The 21,664-nt window shown below is 29.5% G+C and overlaps 5 protein-coding genes across 5 annotated transcripts; 3 read left to right on the top strand and 2 right to left on the bottom strand.

Moving 5' to 3' along the window:
• The first annotated feature begins 2,097 nt into the window (after window positions 1-2,097).
• On the top strand, window positions 2,098-6,107 carry LOC103575223 (uncharacterized). Its single transcript, XM_014441865.1, has 4 exons — window positions 2,098-2,270; window positions 4,158-4,449; window positions 5,453-5,675; window positions 5,776-6,107. The coding sequence occupies exons 2-4, from the start codon at window positions 4,158-4,160 to the stop codon at window positions 5,963-5,965; spliced, it is 705 nt and encodes a 234-aa protein (XP_014297351.1). The 5' UTR covers window positions 2,098-2,270; the 3' UTR covers window positions 5,966-6,107.
• A 577-nt stretch (window positions 6,108-6,684) lies between these two features.
• Window positions 6,685-9,496, bottom strand: LOC103575224 (serine/threonine-protein kinase pakG). Its single transcript, XM_008554929.2, has 2 exons — window positions 6,901-9,496; window positions 6,685-6,820 (listed from the first exon to the last, which is right to left on the bottom strand). The coding sequence occupies exons 1-2, from the start codon at window positions 9,455-9,457 to the stop codon at window positions 6,705-6,707; spliced, it is 2,673 nt and encodes an 890-aa protein (XP_008553151.1). The 5' UTR covers window positions 9,458-9,496; the 3' UTR covers window positions 6,685-6,704.
• A 1,372-nt stretch (window positions 9,497-10,868) lies between these two features.
• LOC103575239 (uricase) lies at window positions 10,869-12,440 on the bottom strand. The gene is made up of 4 exons (XM_008554944.2): window positions 12,274-12,440; window positions 11,748-12,163; window positions 11,326-11,636; window positions 10,869-11,233 (listed from the first exon to the last, which is right to left on the bottom strand). The coding sequence occupies exons 1-4, from the start codon at window positions 12,438-12,440 to the stop codon at window positions 11,063-11,065; spliced, it is 1,065 nt and encodes a 354-aa protein (XP_008553166.2). The 3' UTR covers window positions 10,869-11,062.
• A 2,032-nt stretch (window positions 12,441-14,472) lies between these two features.
• Window positions 14,473-17,933, top strand: LOC103575225 (transcription initiation factor IIB). The gene is made up of 4 exons (XM_008554930.3): window positions 14,473-14,551; window positions 15,482-15,592; window positions 16,128-16,314; window positions 16,399-17,933. Exons 1-4 carry the CDS (start codon window positions 14,538-14,540, stop codon window positions 17,029-17,031), a joined length of 945 nt encoding a protein of 314 aa, XP_008553152.1. The 5' UTR covers window positions 14,473-14,537; the 3' UTR covers window positions 17,032-17,933.
• Window positions 17,934-18,143: 210 nt separating this feature from the next.
• Window positions 18,144-20,516, top strand: LOC103575240 (uncharacterized). Its single transcript, XM_008554945.2, has 2 exons — window positions 18,144-18,228; window positions 18,312-20,516. Exon 2 carries the CDS (start codon window positions 18,339-18,341, stop codon window positions 20,514-20,516), a length of 2,178 nt encoding a protein of 725 aa, XP_008553167.2. The 5' UTR covers window positions 18,144-18,228; window positions 18,312-18,338.
• Window positions 20,517-21,664: the final 1,148 nt, after the last annotated feature.

Below are 21,664 nucleotides of genomic sequence, written 5' to 3'. Positions count from 1 at the left end.
TTTTTGTATTTTTCTTACTTTTTACAAAGAGTGGGTGACTTGGTCAGCAGAAAATTTTTTTGTAAAAAATTTCTTTCCCGAAATTCAACGGTTAATTTTTTTTTTTTAATTGAAAGAGACTCCTGTAAAAAATTAATGTAATTTTAATTGAACTACTGGAAAATATTGACAATTTATTCATTATGCAAAAAAAAAAAATAGAAACTGACCATTTTGCCTCAGCTAATTGATTTCATCTATTTTTGAACAAAAAAAAAATTTTTTTATTAAATCATGTCTACCTCCGTCTCTCCCTCGGACACGAATTTTACGGTGGCTCATTTTACCCCAGATTTTATTTAAAATCGTATTTTATATATTTTTCAATTTTGTTATATATTGTACGCAATTAAATCAACAGGTTTTAATCAATAAATATACATATAAGTAAATTAATTTATGATTATAGTAGAAGTTAGCTGTATATAAAGAAATAAAATAATACAAGCGACAACGTTATCATAATTATTATAAATTAATTGAAATGTCGGCGTAATTGTCATGGATAGGTACAGAACGCCAATTACCGCCCAGCAGCTATAAATAAACAAAATACCGTAGGTGTAAATGATATACAGTTCAATTAAATCATATTCATATTTTATATTCCATTTCATATCTTCTATGATAATTTTAAAACAAATATCAATGAAATATTAATGATAATAATAACAACCGATAATTGATATGTTAAACTGTCATGTTGATTTATCGACAATGCTATGTATTGATTCAATAAAAATAATGATTTACAAAATTTTAAACCACTTTGGAAAAATATTGTTGCATTACGTTATTTAATACGCACAAATTATTTTATGACAATGTAAGATAGTCATAAAAAATCAAATATTGTTAATTAAAATTTTATATATTAATTAAAAATGATATATGTTATACTTATGATGTATTATTTATATTAATGAATATATATCATCATGCAAATGATCTAATTTGTGAAATATATTTGACTACTAATTTAGTTTTTTAATTACCAATTAATCAGCGCGTTATTACTTTGACCTTTCAACTCTTTAATTTCAAACTATGATTAGTTATCGGTAAATATAAAATGAGATATATATAATAGGTGTCATTATATATATACACGCACACGCACACACACACACACACACACACACACACACACACACACAATGTGAACAATAGAAGGTAAATTCAGAGTGAATATTAATTTTATTTAAATTCAAATTAAATCCGCGCTTACTCTGAAAATTTTTTACAGTGTGTGGAATAAGTATAGAATGATAAATACGCACAATAAAATAAATATTAGCCGGGTTGGAAATCAATCATAAAAAAAATTTGATAGAGACAATCAAAGTGGGTTTGAATTGACTGGTTGATGTATTACTTTGTATCTTAATCTCAACTGAACTTGTTATTGCTGACAATTTGTGATAATTATGTATCAGCAGTGATTGAACTTTAATTGATAAGAAATTCATTTTTTCCTTTTCTTCTAGCTTAAGTTTTTATTTCTTATTTAAAATCAAATTTTTTGATGTCTAAGAAATTTTATCGAAAAATTAGTTGTTTCTAATAAGCCCCCCCCCCCGACACTTTCTCAAAGGGTAAATTTTATGGTTTGACATTTTAAAAATTTTAAATATTTATTAAAAATATAAGAATAGAAGGAATTTTGTAAATGTTTTATTACGGAGATTAACAATAATTATTAATTTTTTTAAAACCTTTGACATCAATTACGAAAATATTTAATTCAACGGATGAATTTATTATAAAAATTAAAATTTATGGATTCATGTCGTTAAAAATATAAATATTTATTATGAATAATTATGGCTCATTAAACTAATTGTAATTTTTTTTTGTCGTGGGTTGAAAAATTTAAATCTCGCTTTGAGGAAAACGGCTGAAAATTACACAGATTTGATATATATATATATTTACGCAATGAGTACAGTATCTACGGTTATCTCAGTTTCAACCCCCTCTCCAGGGTTGTTTGGACATCCTATATAACGCGTCGCAATGCTCATAGAGCGTCAGAAACTCCACATACCCCAACGCAATCAGTTATAGTTTTAGAACGGGTCCTCATTTTGTTGGTGGCAAAAATTGTTTACTTTCAAAAAATTAACTAATACACAAACTGACTTTTATAATTATCTAAGCTAACTAGTGTATCTGATTTTTTTTTAACTTTAGTGTCAGCAGTGCCACCTTATCTTTAATATACATACAAGGTAATAATAACTTTATTAAGTATTTACCTAAAAAAACAAAAAAAAAAAAAAACTATAAATAATCATTTATAGTTTTATCAAACTTGGTATTTAATTATATATAAATATATGTTATCATACACTCAGATAAATGTTGTGATTACAGCGACGAAAAATTTTTCTGAGTGTATATATATATATATATATATAGAATATAAATTTATATCTAACCATACATAATTATATACGAGGGAAAAAATGTTTATGTTAATTATATCGAATTTTCTACATTCAATTATACACTGTAAAAAATTTGCGAAGTGAATGTGGAGGGGATGAATTTTCATTTCATTTAATCTCTTCGGACCGAAATCCACTCCGGAGGGAAATAAATTTTAACATTGAAACTTTGAAACGTTGGACACAGATTCAAATAAAATCCACGACATTCCGAAGTGTTGATGGTAAAATAAACTCCTCTCTGGAGTGAATTTTCTCTCCGGGGGATGAAATGAATATGAAATCATCCACTTCGGATTCAACCCGAAATTTTTTACATATTAAATAGTAGACTCAATTGTTCGACTAATGTCTTTTCATTTTAAAAGTTAATTCTTAGCTAATTAAATATCATCATCGCATGGTTTATCTGTTTTTCTTTGTGTGATATTAATGTATGAGTTCAATGACTCTCGTGTGAGGTTCAACGCACCAGATAGCCGTTCAGGTTCCCTATTATTTTGGAATAACTCAGGACCAGCCTAGAAGGGGACAATTTTAGCATCAGTAGATCAAACATTTATTAGTTCTGATGAAAATGCCGACCCGTAGCGTAATAAAAAATTCAAAAATTCGCTGGAATAGTAATTTTAATCTTGACATATATGAATAATTATAGATAGAGGTAAATCATGAATGAATGTAGCACTCGAGCAACAAGTTTCCGCTCGTTGCGTTGGAAATCCGATAATTTTTTTCACAAGTTCACACAATAGTCTACAGCTTCAACAAACCAGTTATTTTTTTTTCTCTAGTGTGAATTTTATTTTTTTTTATTTCAAAGATTTTTTATCGGTCTGAAGAATTTTTTTTTATAATTTTTCAAAATTTTTGATCTACATCTTCACATATTTACTAAGAACTTCTTAGTTTAATACAAATTTATTAGATTTCAAATTTTTCAACCTTTTTTATTTTTTGTTCGGATTCAAAAATTCACTATGAAATAAAATTTCAAAATTTTAAATCGGTCTTTGATTCATCCTCAGTTTTCATCTCCATTGATCCCCAAAGATTTTGTCCCATTATTTAGATCTAAGATCTAGGTAAAGATCAAAATCTCGGCTCCAATTTTTCAAATATTAAATGTCAAAAAATTATGAACAATCTTAAAAAATAATAATAAAATTAACATTTTTCATAAACTGATTTTATTCAAAAATAGTAGATTACTTTGCAAATGTGATAAATTCCATTATTTTAATAAACTTTTAGCTTTCATGTTTCCGAAATTAAATATTTATTTGCAAGTGAAAAGTTAACAAAAAAAAAATGATCAAATTTAAATTAAAATTCAGTTGAATAAACTTCCAAATTTAAATTCAAATAAAATAACGGCAAGGTTCATATCGAATACATGATAGTGATTTATTAAATTGCAATAGATACAGAGAGACAAATTAAAATCAAGGTTCATCAACGGGAATAGTAGAGTGTTTGAAATAGAGTGATCACTGAAACGTTATTTTGCACCCTCAAAATTTTTAATTGCTGGTTAATCGTGACATGAAATCCTGTAATTTGACCCTCAGATCTATCATCAGCACACAAATCAGAATGTAACAAACAAACTAACCCTCTTCTGAGTACAAACAATAAATTAATTATTTACTGACTTATGTTTTGCAGATGTATCTTATTTTTCCTCTGGTTGCGACACTGATAAATGTGGGAGTATCATTAAGTGAATCAGTGGAGTATCATCAAAATGGAATACTATCACCATCTATAAATAGAAACCAAAACACTGGTTTTACAAACAATAACGGCAATGATTTGTCTTTAAAACTTAAACAAAGGGCTTTAGAAAATTTAAAGGACCATTCAAACTGGAACAAATTTAATTACAAAGTTGAACAAAATTTCCGGGACATTCCCACTCATACTGAGCCGATCGATGATTTGCTGTTTGATTACTTTGGTAATAAACAATTTTATTGTTTTATTTTCATTTTTAGCATCAATAAAAAAAATATTCTCCATTTTTTTTTCATTCATTTGTTACGAGCAGTAGAACGAATGACGTTAAAAAATATTTTACAGTGCAATGAAAGTATCCCACACGAAAAAATTGTTGTTCTTATTTATGTTCTCTTATATTTATTACGGTATTGTAAAGACATAGGTCAAATGTCAAAGATACTAATAAAGAATACGAGGATACATATAGACTTTGTTGGATAAAAAATGATAAACGTAGAATCACTACTAAAGGAACTTGAACTGACGTTACTTCGATAGCATTCATTAAAATGAAGTAAAACAGATAATCAGAGCTTTGAAACCATGTAAAAAGCAAATTTATAGAGACATTTGATGCTCCCTTTGATATCATTGTTAGCTGATGTCTAATTTTTGTGACATCTTTTAAGAATATTACGTTACATTAATTCTATATTTAACTTTACATCAATAATGTGCTTTGAATTACTTACCATCATATTTTAATAGGGTATTCATTTTTAATAACCTACGGTATAGTCACTTTTAGTGTTTGCTAATAGTTGAATTACAATTAGAAAATTTTACATTGAACAAAAATAAATTTATTTGAACCCAAAAAATTCAAATTTTCGTAGAAAAAAAGAAAATGGGGATTTATTTGAAATGAAAAAAAATTTTCGGGAAAGTTTCATGTCGGGCATTGAATTAAAGCTTGAGGTCAATAGATTTCCATAATGTTTTTTAAATTATTTAACTGATTTAAAAGTTCAATGGGAGCTTTAAAGTATGTCCTCATTTTTGAAAACTAGAGATAAAAAATAAAAAAAAACCATGTCTTCAATTCATAAGCGACAAATAATTAAATTAAGTTAATAAATTATTTTTTTCTATTCAATAAAAATAATATTAATGCTGCTAAAAATAAATAATGAATTTTGAATAAATAAAAAAACTATATATTTTTTTTTCCATTACCTCAGATGACTCACTACCAAACGAACTGGACGAAGCGATGATAAGTCAACTGTCAAAATATCTTTCGTCACTTTTAACCCAGCCAAAATGGGAAACACCGTTAGTGATTGTCGAGGACCCGATGCTCGACGAAGAGAGTGAAGACTCAAGTGAACTTGACATGATGCATTCTGTTGATAAGAGATCGAGATACTATCGCCGCTACCCATGGAAGCGTCAACACTTGAGGTAATTCATTGTCAAACAAAACAATAAAATTACCCGAGTAAACACACGATTAAAGTAACCAAATAAAAATTTAATAAATTTTCTTTTTTACAAAATACAGATCTGGAAATTCATTTGATTACGAGTCAGCACGTCTCTGTACTCCTTCACGAGAAGATGTTTTGCAATTATTAGTCGCTCTACATGATGTACGTCAGGGAAATAAATCACGGACTGTTAATTTCTGCAAAACTCGGCGACCTGTCGGCAAAGTCTTCACCAATATTCGATTCCTCGGCCGTAGAAAGTAATTGATTTAACAAATAAAAATACCAAGAACTTAAACCTCGACCGCATTGCAGCTCAAATTATTTATTTATTTATTTACTGTACGATGTCTTTTATTTATTAAAGTACCTGATATCACTGCGAGACAAATCAGCTTTATTTTACTTAAAATACTCACTATATTAAATTTAATTTTTTTTTTAGTTATGAGTGCAATGAAAAATATTTTTGTATTGTTACTTATAGCAAATATTGCACTCAACTCTATCAATAATAAGAATGTGTGTAAAATAATTTTAATTTTAAATATATTTATTATTATTCTCTATATACAGACAATTAAAAAATTAATAAATAATAAAACTGCTGTAATGAATAATAATCCTAATAACAAATAATAATCTGTACCTCTGTAAATGTGCCAATAATTATTATTAATTCAATCTCAAATAATAACTTGTAATTGTTTGATAATTGTCAAGATATATATATATATAAAAAAACGAGTCTAATGATATTTAATTAATCAATAAATTGTAGTGGCATTATTGGACTTTTTTTTATTGATGAGATTTTTTTTTTTTAAAGATAATCTTAACTTTTAGTATAAAATATTATTTTAATTAGCATATATTAATTTACTGAAAATAAAAAAAATAAATTAGAAGAAATAAAAATTCGAAATTAGGGATTAACCTTGTTAATATCATTAATAATTGAGTATATAAAGTGTGTTAATTAATTAAGTTTTTAATCGATTGATTATCCAATTGTACATAGAACTTGTGTGAACGCAATATTGAAACCCCTCCCTGTCCCATATGAATCCGTAACAAATCTTATGTCGATAATGTCATTGCGTGGGAAATTCAATAACGCTGAAAAAATTATAATTATGATTAATTTACTAATTAAGTAACTTGGTCACATAATTAAGGATTTGATTGTTAGCTCTTACTTTTACTACCAGCTACAGACCGCCCGCAGTATCGGGTGAATTGGTTGCCGAAGATTACAAAGTCCTTGGTGCAGCCGAGGCTGTTTTCCAAATCGAAGTCCAAAATGGATAATTGGAGTTTGCACTGGTTTGGCGCACGGATAAACCGGTAACAGGCGTTCAGATTATTTTGGTAAGCTGATGGATAGAATGGAGATGATATTATGCCTTCTTTGACGCTGACTAATTTACAACTGCCTGAAGGGATTCCGATTCCTGAATTTGGATAATTTGCGTTTGGTGAATTTGTTGGCGGTAATCCAGGATTTGAAATTACTGACACTGGTGGTACATCAATATTTTCATTTATATTTGGATAGTTTGGTACTGGTGGTAAATATCCTGGATTTGATGATGGGTAATTTGGCTTTGATGATGGTAATCCTGAATTTATAATTCCAGGTAGATTATTTGGTGGTAGATAACCATTGTTTACATTACCAGGATACACTATTAAACCAGGCGCTTGTCCATTTCCATTATTCCAAAAACATCTAGCACCACGTAAATTAACTTCCTTACTAGCCAGTGTCCAGCTCACGAAATTCAAAGTCTGACAAGCTGCGTTTGACACGAAACCATTAATAATAGTACCTATTTCTCCATGATTTGGAATACGTTCATTGAAAACTATGTTTGGCTTTGGATACGAGTACCCTAGTTCACGTTTAACTCGATCTGTCGCACTTTCCTTAGTAATGTTCAAAATTTCGGTTTTTGTCAAATTTTCAGCAGATTTTTTGCTCCGTGATAGATATGGATAATTGTAAGCTGGAGGAAATTCTTGTGTCACTTCGATAACGAATCCGCTGAATTTAGTTCGTGGATAGCCAGAGTAACGGACGTGAATTAATTTGGGCGTGCAATTAATTACCTTGGTCACTAAAGATAATCCTGTTTTACAGCCGCAATATTTCCGTCCGTCAATTTCTACGTATCCATTAGAACAAAACGGATCATCGTTTCCGTAATTAAAGTACTTGAAGTTTAATCGAAGTCTGCATGCATTCGGAAGAGGGTTTATTTTGTAAAAGCAATCGTAATAATTCGCTGAGTTAGATACTGACGGAAATCCTGGACTTACGATCAGAAATTTTTGAAAGTTGTATTGATTGTTGCAGCATTGACGAAATTGTGGTAAGCTTTCAATATTTGTTGATGGGATAAAATTATTATTATTATTATTAAAATTAATATTGCCATCGAAATTAGGCCTCGGTGGAATCAAAAGGTGGTCGACTAAGCCGTTGTTATTGTCGTTATTATTGTAATCATTGTCACTTGGAATAAAGGGTGGATTAGAAGCTGGCGGTGGTGGAATTGGTGAACCAGGAGCGCCGTAATTAGTTGCAGGATATAAATTTATTCCTGGTAAAGCAACACTTGATGGATAATTATTATTAAACACTGGAGGATCATCAAAAGTCTGTTCAGATAATGGAATTCTAGTAGGAATATTTATCTTACCATCACAATCAATATTATACCTTTCATTTTCTGACACTTCACCCGTTTGAATTTGAGCTGGCGAGTACCCGGGTAATGGAGCGTAGGGTTTCCCTGCCGGCACACCATAGGAATTATACGCTACTACTAACTTTTCATTATTCCTGCTCTTGTTATTAACAACATTCGTACTCTTAGACTTTATTAGCTTTGTCTTTGTAGATGTTAAATTCTGTATATTTGAATAATAAGCACTTTCGGATTTCGGAAGCAAAATTTCTGTCGAAGGTTTTAAACTTAAATTCAATTTCTCAATATTATTGTTGTTGTTATTACTTTTGTTATTGTCTGATAACTCGGTAAATGAGTCAAATGACTCAGAATCAAAATTTGGAGCTTCGTAAAAATAGGCAGTTATTTTTGGCGAAGTTTCCAAATAATTATTTTGGTCATTATTATTTTTTGAGCTGTCAGAAGACAATTGTTTATTAGGTTTAATGTCTTCGGCAGTAAAAACATTATTTGGCCGATAAACTGGATAAACTTTTTCGTAATCAATATTTGGATGTTTTGTTACTGATTCAGGTGGTTGAGTTGTCAATTGATTTTGAAAATTTGAACATGGTAAAGTAGTTATTAATATTTTGAATCCTTTGTCGGAGCCACTGTCACTGTGAAAACGTATTGTCAGGGTATTATTTTTACTTGGATAACTTCTTACACCGGCGACACTTCCGCAAAATACACTGCGATCTTCGATTGTCAGATAATCCAGCTCGCAATTTTTTGACGAGCGTAATGTGAAATTCAAAAACTGGATGTGAAATATTTGATCGCACTTGGCAAATGGACTTCCATGTAACTTGTAAACACAATCTTGATTTTCCGAATAATTATGGGGATAATTTGGACTTGTTATTGAATACTGATAGCCGGAAAATTCTCCACCACAAGTGTCAAAATTTTCTAGCCTCGATAATTTAACTCCCGAGGTTAGATTGACAAATGATAACAATAATATTGACAGCAAAGTAAGGACTGAGTATACTGAAATCGTTCTTTTTGTTGTCATGGTGAAAAAAAATGCCTCCGATCTGAACACGGAGACTGAAAAAACGGCACTGAGTCTGTAAGTGCAAGTAACGCGCTCTTATGACATCTCGTTATTTGTGGAAGTCAAATATTTCCAAGTTTCACTTTGACTTAGACTTGTGATGATGTTTGTAGAGTGATGAGTCGTCGTGTTAAAACGGGCGTGTCAAAGGATGTATGTAGAAATCGGGCATGGACAAAAAACAAATTCCATATGAATTGGGACATAATGTATAATGAGTTTTAAGTAGGAATTTTTTTGTGTCAAGTTGTGATTCACTTTTTTTATTTTTCCTTTCGTTTGTATTCTAAACAGGAATTGAACATTGAGAAAAAATTTTTTTTCAGTTGATTTTAAATAATTTTTTGAGCCTGTGAAAATAATTTTTTGTCTTTTTGATTTGAAATACTGATAATAAATATTGAGAAAATTAATAAACTTATTTAGAGAGAGGACAATATGGTTACAAAAAAAATTGGGGATTTTAAAAAATTTTTAATGCATGTAAATAATGTTTATACATTTTATTAATAACTATGTACAATTAGAAAAAATATTTCTCGTATTTTAAGCATCGTCACAAATAATATTTCAGATATAAAAATGAAACTAAAGAAAAAATGTTTAAAGCTACGACTTATTTAAAAAAAATTTTCAAGCGGGCTAAAATTTCGTCAATTTTCATCGCTCATTTTTCTAATTAAATTATTGGTCATAAAAAATTCCCTACAGAAATATAATAATAATGTTCTTCCAAATGAGACTAGTGTTAGCATATAATAAAACTCCCGAGTATTCGCTATCAAATAAATCATATCCATTTGATTTTCAATCTCTGCTAGCAAAATCGACGCAGTAGTAAAATGCGCGATTTCAAAAAAGTTCTCACAGTTAAAAAAAAAAAATTACAATTGTGCGAGCGCAATATTTCAAAGGCATACGTCACAGATAATCTAAAAAATATAAAAAAATATACAAAGTCCCGAATCGATATCCAAATTATCAAAATCACTTCAATAACTCAAGGGCACACTCATTATTATCGAAATCTAAATAAACACCAGACAAAAACTTAAACAATAATTGTTCAATTACATAATTGTAGCCCGTTTGCTAGTAATCCAACTGCAGACGAGACGTTAAATGAAATAAAATAAACCTACTGTCGGCATTTAATGAAAATAATTTTCATCTTACGTAACTCCATGTTTCAGGTGCCTGATAAAGTATCAATAGAGGAAAATCATAATTTAATTAATAACAGTCTCATTACTTCATTATCAATAAATGTTTTTTTTTTTTTTAGTATTTAGTACAAAAAAAAAAAAAAAAACATAAAAAAAATACTGCACGCACTAATAAAAAAATGTATATATATTAATATTCTGTCAATACCATAAAAAAGAGTACAAACATCCGTTATTACCAAAGGTGTACTTTAAATATATATTAAATACTTGAAAACTTATAGTATTTAAAAAAACAGGTATTTCCATGATATGACTCCGGAAACGTGGGTTTTTACATGCTTGAGTTTATTTTCTCTGTATTATAATTCAATCTATAGTTTTTTTACTCAATCCACTATAACCTCGAGGTAACGTCTTTTCTGTTCAGTTGTGCGTAAATAATTCCCGCGGGCTTGTCAACTGGCAGATAGACTTCTTTGTTCTCTCCTTCCACCAGTTTGGGAAACTTGCTCATGTCAAGATCTAAATAATGTTTGTTCGGCATACGCATTTCAATGCTTTTAATCTGTTGTTATTCAAACAAAAATACAAAAAAAATCATTTTTACTTATATACAATTTATTTTGATAAATAGTAAGCACTTGTACTTTTATTTACCTGGTCAATTTTATCTAACACACATCTCTCGGCTAAGTAAAGGGTATTTTGAACACTGGGTGAAGAAATTCCGGTAGAAGGGGGACCAGAAAAATTTTCTAGAATACAATTTTTGACGGTGGTCCAGACTCGGTCGAAATCGACGTCTTTGGCAGTTGAGAAATCCCAAGAAGCTGACACTACTGTGCTAAATATTCTGTCATTTGCATCAGGTAGTGTTCGATAGTCGTCTTGTATAAAGTCGATAAATGAACTCTGAGTTGTTTTTAAAACACGCAGACCTTTTAGGCCGCCACGAATTTTCGGAGATTCTAAAAATAGAGTAAACAAAAGAACAATTTTAAATAAAATATAATAAAAGTGAAATCTCGGTCATTCACTATCTAAACTATTTAAAAATTTAAAATAAACAAAAGTTGTACCATTTCTGAGTTGTGTAACCTGACAGTGTCTTATGACTTGAGGATTGAAAATGAAAGCGTGGTTGTGGGGGACTCCATTAACGCTATGACGCATCCACGGATATTCCTCTATGTTAACGTGCACTTCCTCTACGTGTTTGTAAGTGTACAGAAAATGAGCGCACAGCAATATTCCGAATTCTTCGGGGGATTTTATTCCGTATTTTTTCGCGAGTATGTAGACCGTGTTTTTCTGACTGTCGGTGGCTATTATGTCCCGATTGTCGCCCTCCAAATAGTCTTTTTGTGATCCCAGTCGCAGATGAGTATCGACTTCATATTCATGAATTTCGTGTCGATATTTGTCTTCGCGTTTTACGTAAAGCAGTTTGACATTATTTTTACCGTAACCATATGCTCCGATTTCATATTCGTCCCTACAAATAAATAATATTTTTTTATAAAATTAAAAAATTTTCGCGTTGACTTAAAAATTAAACTTTAATTAAAAAATTATTTCACTAATTAATAAAAATTTTTTACTTACGTATCGTCATGTTTAGATACAAGATTTAATTTAAAATTATTCCAAGCATGTGAATTTTTTTCATTATCATTTAAATTATTATTTTTTAACTCGCGACTATTCAAATGAATATTTTTTTTTCCCATTATTGATAATGAATCGTCAGCTAATGCACCTAATTTACTCATTTTAAATTAGTATATATTTAATTATAATTAATATAGCACTGAAGTAATGAGCTAATTACAAAATTTATGTAGTACAGTAAAAATATAAGAGAGCAAATTATGAGCTCGTTTGGTTATTAATTTCTAATAGTTCTTTAAATGTATCACTTGTTTCAAATATATATACACAAACGTGTGATTATCCCTTCCTCACATAAATTAATGACCCCAAATAATGACGATATCAATAGATGAGACTGCATCGATGAGACATATTGACCCCAGAACAGCGAACATAATCTATTATTTTTATATTTTTTTTATCCTGTAATATTAATCTATTATTTTTATGACGATATTCTCATAACTTGAGATTTTTAATCAGCAAAAATAAACAGTGATTGGAAATAGACGTATAGATATAAAAATAATTTATCAGCTGTTCGAATTACTTTGTAATAAATTTTAAATAATGATTAAAAATATATTATTTATAAAACTTTTGTAAACAATATATGAACAAAGTTCGCATGCGCCGGCACGCGAATAAGATAAATTAACTGATAAATAAATAGTAATTGTGTTTTATTGAGACAAAAAAATTATTTTGTGGGAATTAACCGGTTATTACTTGTTTAGATTTATACTATTGTTTATTATTTAAATTTATTATTTTCAAACTCTTATCTCTGTCTGTATAATTATAAATATTTATATCTATATTTATAAATTAAGTTTCTGAAATTAAAATTGTTTTTAATTTATGCAGAAATTATTTTTATGATTGTCTAAAGATTGAGGAAAAATCAGTAAGATAAATTTTTAAAACTATTGCGATACATTGAAAAAAAAAAAAAAAAAAAAAAAATTACTATAAAATTCGATTGCAGAAAATTATTTACATAGATGATGACTTAACTTCTTTGAAATTTCAATGTCGTAAAAATTTGTAAACACTGTCGTACTCGATTAAATATAAATGTTTTTTATCTTGTAAGTAAACAATTCAAGATAATTGTATTTATTGGAAATATATACTTATATATAACTAATCACGATAGCCAAAAAAATGATATAAGGCGAATTTGACGTATATGAGATTAGAAAATAATAGATAAATTTCGAAATCTATTTTATGAATCGGAATGAAATAATATTTATAGTTTATTTTACTGGAAGTCTTGTCAATACTACGTTTTGTCTACGTTTTGTCAATAATATTTCCTAGTGGAGTAATTTCCAATATTGATCAATTCTTAAGTAATTCTTGAGCAAGTCAAGGAGAATACAGTAAAACATATCTACATATACTGTGATTTCAAGAGCTTGACAAAGATAGCTACTAGAATTTCCTATTTATATATTATCTAACAAAGTACTTGTCCACTGTAAAAAATTTGAAGTGAATTCAGAGTAATTGTAGGTTTTATTTCAATCCAAATTCACTTTGTCACTCGGATTTCCGGAATTTAAAAAAATAATTCGCAAACAGAGTAAACAGGAAGTTTGTCTTTTCAGGAGAGTGATTTCGAAGTGATCAGGAAGATTTTATTTAAATTCGCATTCACTCTGAACCAGAGTTTTCCATATTAAAATAAACTCTCCTTCATAGTGTTTTACTCCGCTTCGCCTTTACTCCAGATTTACTCCGCAAAGTTTTTATAGTATTATAAAAAAATTTTCAAAAATTGACATGTACTTTTTAAACTTTTTCCCTTCTTAATTAAAAAAGAAATTTCTTATAGTTTGCGACGTTTAAAGCGATACGAAAAAAAAAAAAATTGTCAACTTTTTGTAACATTTGAGTCAACAATTAGTATTCATGTCACCAATTGTTAACAGAAACTCAACATCTTTTTTTTTCACCTCTTAGGTTTCAGTTTCGTAAACTTGCAACATTTGAATTTAAACTAAAGCCCGCGGTTTTTCAAACGCAACAAAAAATACAATGGTATCTACATTATTGATAACCAGCATTCGAAACCGTGATTACCGACTCTCCTGAACATATCTACATGTCATACAAATATATGACAGTATACTACAGTATATACTCACCTGTCCATCCATATTATCACCATTTTCTCAGACAAACTAACAGTGAACAGTTCGTAAAATATGGCTAGCTCAAGGTAAATAAATAAATGACTATTTTTATTATTATTGTTATCAAAACTGATATTCACATGAATTAGAGACAAATTTAACATCTCTTATAATTAATTACTACATTTATTGACAAATTACTGTAACAAACCAATGAATTCAAGGTTAAAGTATTTCATCACTAACCCATATAATAATTGGACCTTTGTTGTAATTAAACAATATTTTACTCTCCGAAAAAAGGATCAATTACTTTAGCCTTCTATAAATTAACAGCATTTATTAGTATACTTTTTATAATTCGAATATATTATAAAAGACCTTAAATTTGTTAATTACATGTTAATATTTAAATATTTATTGTATTTTACAAAATAGGTTATGTTTTGTTTGTAATTTTTTTGTTGTTTAACATGACATTTTTAATTACTTGTCTTTAGTCTTAAATTTTATGTCTATGATAATAATAATTGACAATTAATTTTCATTACTTGTATTTTTTTTATATCAAATTATTAATTTTTATTAATTAATTATTTTATTGGTAATAAAAATTTTATTATTAGTAAAAATTTTTTCAACTTGATAAAAAAATTCAGACACAAAAAAAAAGCCGAGATTTTGCGTGGGAATATAGCAGACATTAGACAAATTTAAAATTATTAATAAAAGAGTAAATAATTAATAAAATACAATTTAAAAAAAATGGGCATTTAAAAAATTTTCAAATTAATAAGTGCATTTTTTATAAATATTTTTTTTTTTATTATTTACTCTACTTATTTATAATTTTAAGTTTGTCTAATGTCTGGTACATTCACACTCGTCCTAAATTGAAAGTTTATCACTTAAATTAATTAAAGATCCATTTACTTTATTGTGCCCATTATTATATTATTGTTATTATGAATGATATATATACATTTATAAAAAAAAAAATATATGATCTATTTCAGGAATGAAGCTAATAAAGTTTGCTGTTACGAGCATCCGGATGATCCTCTGATCGAAGATTATCGCGCTGGTGACATGATATGTTCTAAATGCGGTCTAGTAGTAGGCGACAGGTAAAAATAAGTTTAAATATTTTCACCGCTTAATTCTACTTGGAAATTACTCTAGATTAAGACCAACCGGATATAATTATAAAATTCTTTGGTCTTGGATATATTTTCGTCCTACTGGCCATTAATATCTGTCTTTCTCGTTTCCTGTTCCGTTTTCCAGAATTCAATGGGCTTTAGAATTAACGCTGAGCAAAGTCCATTTTTATTCACATGATCTCTTGATAAAGTTTTGATAAAATCATTTATCCCACACGCCAATATCTATACAGTTTTCTATATTGAGTTTTGTCTTTTAATTTCAAAATTATAGAATGTCTACTACATATAGTATCAATTATTCATTAATTTTTTCATTCATTTAAATTTTATCCGTACAAAAAAATATATATGACCCATGTGGATTTTTCCATACGGATTATAAATAATTCAGTGCTACTTAATAAAAAAAAAAAAAAAACCTACAAAGTTTTTTTATGATTTGAAGTCTGATATTTCCCAATTACTAAAGGAAATAATAAAATATATATTTTTAAAGAGTTATTGATGTCGGTTCTGAATGGAGAACATTCAGCAATGAAAAATCAGGAGTAGATCCATCTCGTGTTGGTGGTCCTGAAAATCCGCTGTTGAGTGGTTCCGATTTATCAACGATGATTGGTCCAGGTACTGGCGCCGCATCATTTGATTCATTCGGAGCTCCACGTTACCAAAATAGACGCACAGTACGTATTAACGATCACTCATGAGTTTTATGACCAATCAGTAATCAATAACCGATGCAAAATAATAAATTAAACCTTTTCCAGATGAGCAGCTCTGACCGTGCGTTAATAAACGCCTTCCGCGAAATAAACGGAATGGCAGACCGCATAAACCTGCAGAAAGTAATAGTAGATCGTGCAGAGGCGCTTTTCAAGCAAGTGCACGACGGAAAGAATTTAAAAGGACGTTCGAATGACGCGATTGCCTCAGCTTGTTTGTACATCGCGTGTCGTCAGGCCGGAGTGCCCCGGACATTCAAAGAAATTTGCGCGGTTAGTAAAATAAGTAAGAAGGAAATCGGAAGATGTTTCAAACTCATTCTCAAAGCGCTGGAGACCAGTGTTGAGTTGATAACAACCGGCGATTTCATGTCGCGTTTCTGTGCTAATCTCCAGTTGCCCAACTCGGTACAGAAAGCCGCGACGTACATCGCGAAGAAAGCCGTCGAGATCGATATTGTACCTGGCAGATCGCCGATTTCCGTCGCCGCGGCGGCTATTTACATGGCCTCTCAAGCTTCGGAAGACAAAAAGTCACAGAAAGAGATCGGTGACATCGCTGGAGTCGCTGATGTCACTATCAGACAATCCTACAAATTAATGTATCCCTACGCGGCTAAATTGTTTCCAGAAGATTTCAAATTTGTTACGCCTATCGACCAGTTGCCGCAGATGTAAAATTATTAACACTTATATATATTTGTTATTAAACTTTATATTCTTTTTTTTTTCTTTTTTTTTTTAAGATTATTATTCATTTATATGAGTAAGTTATTCATTTAACTTACTTTTCCAAAGGTATTCCTTCATATATGACTTGAAAGTTGATACTTTTATTACGTTTGTTTTATAACTCAAAAATAGGCCTGGCTTACTAGACCATGAAGTAAAAAATTTGATAACGAACTCTTTCTGAAATTTAAGTCAAAGGAATACCTCAATTATTTATTGTAATTACGTATTGGTAATTATAATTATAGACGATTTAATTTATTGTTCTACAAATTCTAACATTCCCGATCGTCAGATGGCATTAAAAAATAATAAACAATAAAAAATTTGTCGGGAACGATTTATTAGACTGATGATAAATTGACAGTAAAACATAATTTTTAAAAAATACCATTCTAAGCTGGTAAATTTATCAATAATTAAATATTTGAAGGCTATTTGTTATTTGTATTAAAGAAAATATGAGTTTTCATGTGGGAAAGTTCAAAACTTACGATGAAGAATTCAAAGAGTTGATTAGATAATTTGATAATATTTTTCTTACCCCCTATTGTATTTTAAAATAGTTATTAGACTAAACAGTTTTAATCTAAGGCACCTTAAATATCTCGTTTGCATCAACAATAAGATAAATAACTTTATTAATGGCAATGGGATTTAATTTAAGTTCTTCCTTAAATATTAACTCCATTCAATTATTATGTATCTGAAAACTTTATTCTTTCCGAGTATCTAATAGTATTTTAAATAAAAATTAAAGTTCATACTGAAATTATTAAAAATTCTTTTAGTCTTAAGTATTTTTGATGATGTAACGTAATAAATAATTTTTAAATATCTATTATTAATCATTGTTTCATTTATTTTTTCTTTGTTCTTCCATAACCCCAAATTTTTGTTTGTTTTCACCTGCGACCTTACCGACAGCTGTAAATTTTCGTGAGTCCGCGTACAAAGTATTTGAAAATGTAAACAAACGATTATATATTTATTAGTATTAATATTTATTTCTTTGTTGTCATTTAATTTTATCAGTCCACATTCTTTTAGTTAATGGCATCGATTGTTCTGCCTGTTGTCAGTAGAAAATAATTAATATATATATTTATTTATGATAATGTGAAGTGGTTTACGAATTCTCGTGTAAGTTATTTTATTGTTTATATTTATAAATTTTTTTTTTTTATCACTTGTCATTAGATTATTTTTTAATAAAAATTTTACAGCGAATTAATAAAAAAAAAAAAAAAAAAATGCCACCGTGCGAAACAACGTGGATTAAAAAAAATTTAATACAAACACCGAGAAATTCACTAGAGTACGCAGCCCCGAAAATTCCACTACTCGAAAATGACAATGGTCTGAAATTATCTCGACAAGATGGCTGTCGATCAAAATGGCTGATCAACCTGACTAACCGAGAAATTCCCGAAGAAGTTTTGGACTTAGCATGCCTGGGTAAGAACTTTGGGATTCCCTGCAGGAACAACCGATTTCCATTGGAACGTTTGATGACCGCTTTGGAACTCGAAATTATCAATTTATCTGACGACGAGAAAATGGACGTGCGTTCCACTTACACGGAAGTAATAAACAATTATTATCGTACCGGCAACGTCCCGTGTGAGCTGTCATGGAAAATTCGCGTGACGTCGGAATTTATTAAAGAAAACCCTGAGATTATTTTTCTCAAAGCAGACAAGGGGAATGTAACCGTCGTAGTGGACCGGGAGTTTTATATTTCCAAAATGATGATTCTGCTGAATGATACTTTTACATACCGGCCGATACATTGCGACCCAACGAGTTATCTTCAGTCACGCGTTAATAAACTAGTGAAAACTTGGTTCAACAACGGATTGATTTCATCTCAAGATAAATATCGGCTGCAGTCAAGAGACGGTGTAATAGCCCGCGCATATGGACTTCCAAAAATCCATAAACCAAACGTCCCATTTCGTATCATTGTCTCCTTCCTAAACACCCCGACTTACAAACTAGCTCAATATTTACAAAAAATATTAGTAAAAACTCTCAAACATCCGTCACCTGGCGCAAGTACCAGAACTTTAGAAAAAAATAAATTTACGACTCAAAATAGCCTAGAATTAAAAAAGAATATCATAAATTCAAAATTACCAACTGACTATACAATGATTTCGATGGACGTAGTCTCATTATTTACAAACGTGCCTCTTCAATTAGTAAAAGAAGGCATAAAGAAACGTTGGCCCGTAATAAAACGCTACACAGACATCGACTACAACTCATTCATCGAAGCAGTCGAGTTATGTTTCACCTCATCGGCATTTTTGTTCAACAATAATTACTACCAGCAAATATTTGGCGCCGCAATGGGCTCGCCTTTGTCCCCAATAGCCGCGGATATGGTCATGGAGGATTTGGAAGATGAGTGTTTAAGTGAATTGGCGCCTTATGTCTATCTATATACCAGATTTGTCGACGACATATTGGTATTTTTACCAAAAGATAAAGTTGAGTTGATACTCAAGGTCTTTAACAGTTACCATAATCGGCTGCAGTTTACGGTCGAGCGCGAATCTAATTCACGGATAAATTTTTTGGAACTGACTTTGATACGCCATGAGACCGGCAACATTGAATTCGACTGGTACAAAAAACCGACATCTTCTGGAAGGTACTTGAATTATCTTTCGCATCACCCTTTGATCCAAAAAATCGGCGTGATACGAAATTTGGTCGACAAGGCGATACTATTATCTGATAACAAACATCATAACAAAAATTTGGCTTACGTAAGACAATCATTGCTGAACAATAATTACCCAATGAAATTAGTTAAGGTTATTATCAATAAACGCGTTGCGTCGCTGATGCATCGAAACGGAAAAAGTACTGCCGAAAATAATTATACTTGTAGAAATTCAAGTAGCGTAATAAGGAACAATCATTTTGACAAAAAAATAAACAAATTTGACACAAAATATGTTTGTTTGCCTTACGTTAAACATTTGTCTGAGTCTCTGGAAATCGGATTACGCAAATATGATATTAGGATAATATTCAAAAATAGTAATAATTTATCGTGGCTATTTTGTGGGCACAAAGATCAGCTGACAATTTACAACAAATCGTGCGTTGTCTACTCGATTCCTTGTTGCGAATGTGATTTTGTGTTTGTTAGCCACACTAAATATCTACTGAATACTGTTTTACGGAGGCATTGGTTCAATTTGAATTATCCGTACGCAATCAGTGTTGAGACCCCGCTAACGCGCCATGCTTTTGGGTGCAAACACTATTTTGATTTCGGTAAGACGAAAATTTTGGCTACCGAGCGAGTTGCGAGGGTCAGAGACTATTTGGCAAAGATATATCGTGCAAAATTAAATTATAAGTTTGATATTAAAAAAATTTTTTATGAAGAATTTTCTATTGAGCACAAATAGCGCTCTATTGTTATATATATTTATTATAGATATTTATAAAAATATGTTGTTCAAATATTTTTGAAATGTTGTGTTTAATATAATTTTTTTATTTATATTCAAATATTTTTTAGTTACAATATATATATATATATATTTATGTTGATACAGTTCAAAATTATTTTCCGATTGTGAAGAAAATTTGTCTACTTATTTTTTGAATAAATATTTCAAATGAATTTAATTATGAATAGATCAAAAATTTTTGAAAATCCCAAAATAAAAATTTGTCACAATCAATGATAACTTTTTTTCTATAAATAAAATTATTCAGAGCTTCCATAGGTTTTAATTATAACGTCAAAATTTTCCTGCGACTTTTTCAAATATTTGAAAAAGTATGGGCAAGATGGGTCACTAAAATTTTTTATAAATGAAATTTGAAACAAACAATGAGTTGAAATTTTTTGTTAACTACGAGGAGGTAAAGTGGACATGATGAGGCAAAATGGGTCACCTGGAATTTTTTGATTTTTGATAAAAAAAATCAAAATTTTTAGTAAATACTTTTTTAAATTCAATTTTTGTCAGTCATAATTGTGAAATTTTGTGAAGTAACCAAAAAAAACTAATTATCATTTTTGCAATTTGTATATTTTTTAAAAAAATAGTCTATTCGTTAAAGATTTTTAAAAAAATCCCATAAATTAATTTATCAAAAAAATTTTTTCACTCCTGGGTTTTATTGAAACTACCAACCGTTAGTATCTTCAATAGCGAGAATTAAAGATCGCCGATAAAAATTAATCAGATATATAAATACATTTGTCTTGCATTGAATTTAAATAAATTCGAATGTCAAAGTAACAAGTGACAAACTAACAGTCCAGTAACTTAACATCATAAAAAGATTTATCTTAATTATTCTTTCAACAAAAAGTAATTTCCATTAAAATCCCATCTCCCAAGTTTGATCTCAGCCATAAATATGAATCCTCCATTGCATAAAGCTATTTTTTCAGTAAATATTAAATCAAAGCCATATCCAATGTCAAGAATCCAAACTAAATCTTAAATAAATCATTTGCCATTCATTCGCTCCCAACTATACCAGCATACTATTATATCTATACAAGATCTAGCAGTTGCATGCACAGCTGTCACATAAA

The sequence above is a fragment of the Microplitis demolitor genome, chromosome 3 (assembly GCF_026212275.2).
Source record: "Microplitis demolitor isolate Queensland-Clemson2020A chromosome 3, iyMicDemo2.1a, whole genome shotgun sequence".
Classification (NCBI taxonomy): Eukaryota; Metazoa; Arthropoda; class Insecta; order Hymenoptera; family Braconidae; genus Microplitis; species Microplitis demolitor.
This window is presented reverse-complemented; position numbering and strand designations above follow the sequence as displayed.

Coding starts and splice junctions, on each gene's coding strand:
- LOC103575225 (XM_008554930.3), top strand. Junction 15,593..16,127: donor GGTCTAGTAGTAGGCGACAG/GTAAAAATAAGT, acceptor ATATTTTTAAAG/AGTTATTGATGTCGGTTCTG. Junction 16,315..16,398: donor GTTACCAAAATAGACGCACA/GTACGTATTAAC, acceptor AACCTTTTCCAG/ATGAGCAGCTCTGACCGTGC.
- LOC103575239 (XM_008554944.2), bottom strand. CDS start 12,440: ATGAGTAAATTAGGTGCATTAGCTGACGATTCATTATCAATAATGGGA. Junction 12,164..12,273: donor GTATCTAAACATGACGATAC/GTAAGTAAAAAA, acceptor ATTTATTTGTAG/GGACGAATATGAAATCGGAG. Junction 11,234..11,325: donor TGTTAGATAAAATTGACCAG/GTAAATAAAAGT, acceptor GAATAACAACAG/ATTAAAAGCATTGAAATGCG.
- LOC103575224 (XM_008554929.2), bottom strand. CDS start 9,457: ATGACAACAAAAAGAACGATTTCAGTATACTCAGTCCTTACTTTGCTG. Junction 6,821..6,900: donor GTCTGTAGCTGGTAGTAAAA/GTAAGAGCTAAC, acceptor TAATTTTTTCAG/CGTTATTGAATTTCCCACGC.
- LOC103575240 (XM_008554945.2), top strand. CDS start 18,339: ATGCCACCGTGCGAAACAACGTGGATTAAAAAAAATTTAATACAAACA.
- LOC103575223 (XM_014441865.1), top strand. CDS start 4,158: ATGTATCTTATTTTTCCTCTGGTTGCGACACTGATAAATGTGGGAGTA. Junction 4,450..5,452: donor TTTGCTGTTTGATTACTTTG/GTAATAAACAAT, acceptor CCATTACCTCAG/ATGACTCACTACCAAACGAA. Junction 5,676..5,775: donor TGGAAGCGTCAACACTTGAG/GTAATTCATTGT, acceptor TACAAAATACAG/ATCTGGAAATTCATTTGATT.